This window comes from Sinocyclocheilus anshuiensis, unplaced genomic scaffold (assembly GCF_001515605.1).
Source record: "Sinocyclocheilus anshuiensis isolate Anshui unplaced genomic scaffold, SAMN03320099.WGS_v1.1 scaffold1877, whole genome shotgun sequence".
Taxonomy (NCBI): domain Eukaryota; kingdom Metazoa; phylum Chordata; class Actinopteri; order Cypriniformes; family Cyprinidae; genus Sinocyclocheilus; species Sinocyclocheilus anshuiensis.
This window is the reverse complement of record NW_015540967.1, coordinates 256,945-260,137: the sequence shown is the minus strand read 5'-3', so window position 1 is coordinate 260,137 and position 3,193 is coordinate 256,945. Positions and strand designations below refer to the sequence as shown.

Genomic DNA, 3,193 nt, shown 5'->3' with positions numbered 1-3,193 from the left:
TATTTGTTCTTATTTTATTATTTACTATTTACTTGTCTTTTTTAGTTAAAATAAATTCAATTCTGAGTGCACATGATTCTTTGGTGGGGAGGGGAGGGGGCGTGGTCCATGAGAAATAGTCCTGCCACCACAGCTGGAAAAAAATCCTAGGAAACACTGCATACATTTAATAAAATTAGAAAAATGCCATTACAAAGCTAAAAAGAAAATCACTTTGAGTCAAATGTCACCTCATATTAGGAAGGCAAAGTTTTTATCAGAATTTTTTATTATTGATCAGAAGGTGCTCCTACATTTTTTAAATTAGGAGGACAAGCGCTCCTAATTACAAGAAGAAAAAACTGCTCTTAATCTGGGTGTGTGACAGGTATGGTTGTGGAATGGGGTTTGGCTGAGGAAAAATTTTCAGTCAAAAGATTTTTTTTTGCTTTAACCCCTGTGATACTCGACTGCCATTGGCTCATCTGCGTTTGAGGGGAGGGGCTTACCAATAGGTCATTAAGTAGCTTTAATAACAGTTAAATTTTTCCTAGTTATAGGCAAATAGTATATTGCTCACTAATATATCATGCATCCATATTAACGTGTTTGAATTAAGTTTTAGTTTGAATAAGGTTTACCAATGTAGTGGTTTGTTACTAGGGAGAGGACCCCAGTGGTCGTTCTTTGGATCTGGCCCCTGGTCCTCCGCAGGACAAAAAGATGGAAGGAGAAAAGCGTGGCATGGGCTTAAATGAGTACAATGGAGAGATGCGTAAAGGAGGACGTGGAGGGGGAGCAGGAGTAATCTTCCGTTCACCTGGTTCCAAAGAGATGGGGGCATGTGAACCTGGGCCTTACTATGACAAGGTATTTGCATCTCTTTACGTGTCTGAAAATGGTAATCTGAGCCTCTGCTGTCACTGTGATTATCTGTGTGTGTTCTAATCTTCTATCCTTTTTCTTTAGGCGAGTGGTCAGTTGTTTAGTAGCGGAGGTGGGATGGCACAGTCCAGGCACCAACCAGGGGTGCCTCCCGTCAACCCATCTGTACGAGCGCAAGTGCCTCATCAGTTCCTGTCACCGCAGGTACTTGATAATACTATGTATTGGTTAATATTACTTCAGTAGTTTGCAAGATGTTGACAGACAAGTCATTTTAGAAGCAGACATTTTGTTGAGGTTTTAAAGGGGTGGTTCATTGTGATTTCACTTTTTTAACGTTCGTGTGTAATGTTGCTGTTTGAGCATAAACAATATCTGCAGTTACGAAGCTGAAAGTTCAATGCAAACGGAGATATCGTCTTTTAAAATTCTGGCAGTTTAATGCCTACAAAAACGGCTGGTAGGGACTACAACAAGTTACTTCCCGGGTTCGTAACGTAACAAACCCAGATAAACCCCTCCTCCGGGAAAAGTCAGCAAAGGGGGTGAGGCCATGCTGCGCTGCTTTAGAGAAGAGGAAGAGAAAACTAGAGGTGCACGTAAAAGTCTACTCGTATATGAATCGTGATTCTGTCTTCTAACAATTCGAATGGATTCACAAGTTTCAAAATCAATGTTCTAAAGCAGCGGTTCTTAATACTGTTCCTCGCTTCCCCCTGCTCTGCATCTCTCTCTCTCTCTCTCTCTCTTTTTCTCTCTCTCTCTCTCGCTTATTAAAAGCCGTGCTTGCACAGGTTCTGCACGATCCTCTTCAATAATATCCTCTGCTTCTCAAACTGATAAGCGATATTTACGATGACGTTGTTTACAATACAACTGGAGCACATGCGCTGAGGTGAGGGGCGGGATGTTTAGACGCGCACTAGAGGCGGTTTAGCCAATCACAACACACTGGGCTAGCTAACCAATCCGAGCCCATCGCCTATTTCTGAGGGTGGGGCTTCAAAAAAACAGGAAATGACCAGCATGTTTCTCAGTGAAGGGACAGAGCGGTGTGGAATAAAGGTAAATTGTGAAAAATAATGCTTTTTTAAAAAAACGAAGCATTAACACATGTTAGACTGTACCCCATAAACACAATCAAGCCTAGAAAAAAAACAGTGAACCACCCCTTAAACATTTTTTTTTTTTTGTCCTCAAAGTACTGTGCACTGATTATGCACAATAGGATTTCACACTGTCTTTAAGATAAATTCCTGTTAACTACAGAAATGCAGATAGCTAAATGTAACTCAGATGTGATCTTCGTCTAATTCGATCTTTCTGTTACAGGTGCCAGGCTCTGTGCTGAAGCAGATGCCTCCTCCCAGTGGAGGTGTTGGGGGAGGCATCTTTCCTCCACAGCTTTCCCCACAGCACATTGCCATGCTCAACAGCATATACCCCCCTCATATTCAGTTCCAACTGGTGGGTAGCTCTATGCTCTGTTACATGCTCAGGACTTCATCTGTGCTGGTCAGACTCACAATACACTCACTACAGTTCTGTTTGTTTTTTCTTTTGACCCTGTGACTCATGGTTCCTTGCAGGCCTGTCAGCTGCTACTTCAACAGCAACCACAGCAACAACAACAGCAGCAACTGCTGCAGAACCAGCGCAAGTTCCCCCCAAACATACGTCAACAAGCAGACCCACAACAGGTACCATTTTGACCTCTTATTGCTAAACTACTATTTAACTGTAAAAAGCTTCTGCAAGTTTGAATGTTTCCTGATGCTTCTACAGTGATCAGGTGCTCTCAGAAAATTCTACATTCCATAATTACATTCTTTGTACCGGTTTCATATTATAGAATTTATATTTAATGGCTTGATCAAGCATAAGTCTCTTCTCTTTGACTCATTATGGCTTGTATACTTATTCAAGTAACTTTTTTGAAAAGCAGACTGGCAAACATCCCTCTTTCTTGCATATAAATAGACTCAATACAGGTGCATCTCAATAAATTAGAATGTCGTGGAAAAGTTCATTTATTTCAGTAATTCAACTCAAATTGTGAAACTCGTGTATTAAATAAATTCAATGCACACAGACTGAAGTAGTTTAAGTCTTTGGTTCTTTTAATTGTGATGATTTTGGCTCACATTTAACAAAAACCCACCAATTCACTATCTCAACAAATTAGAATATGGTGACATGCCAATCAGCTAATCAACTCAAAACACCTGCAAAGGTTTCCTGAGCCTTCAAAATGGTCTCTCAGTTTGGTTCACTAGGCTACACAATCATGGGGAAGACTGCTGATCTGACAGTTGTCCAGAAGACAATC

General features: G+C 40.8%; 1 protein-coding gene across 3 annotated transcripts in view; it reads left to right on the top strand.

The window, feature by feature from the left end:
* tnrc6ba (trinucleotide repeat containing adaptor 6Ba) overlaps nucleotides 1–3,193 on the top strand; it is a 63,858-nt gene that overhangs the window by 23,304 nt on the left and 37,361 nt on the right. For all 3 annotated transcript variants that reach the window (XM_016488291.1, XM_016488290.1, XM_016488293.1), the window contains 4 exons: nucleotides 643–849; nucleotides 949–1,068; nucleotides 2,197–2,331; nucleotides 2,454–2,564. In XM_016488291.1, coding sequence (XP_016343777.1) covers nucleotides 643–849; nucleotides 949–1,068; nucleotides 2,197–2,331; nucleotides 2,454–2,564 — 573 coding nt within the window. The remainder of the gene's footprint in view (nucleotides 1–642; nucleotides 850–948; nucleotides 1,069–2,196; nucleotides 2,332–2,453; nucleotides 2,565–3,193) is intronic.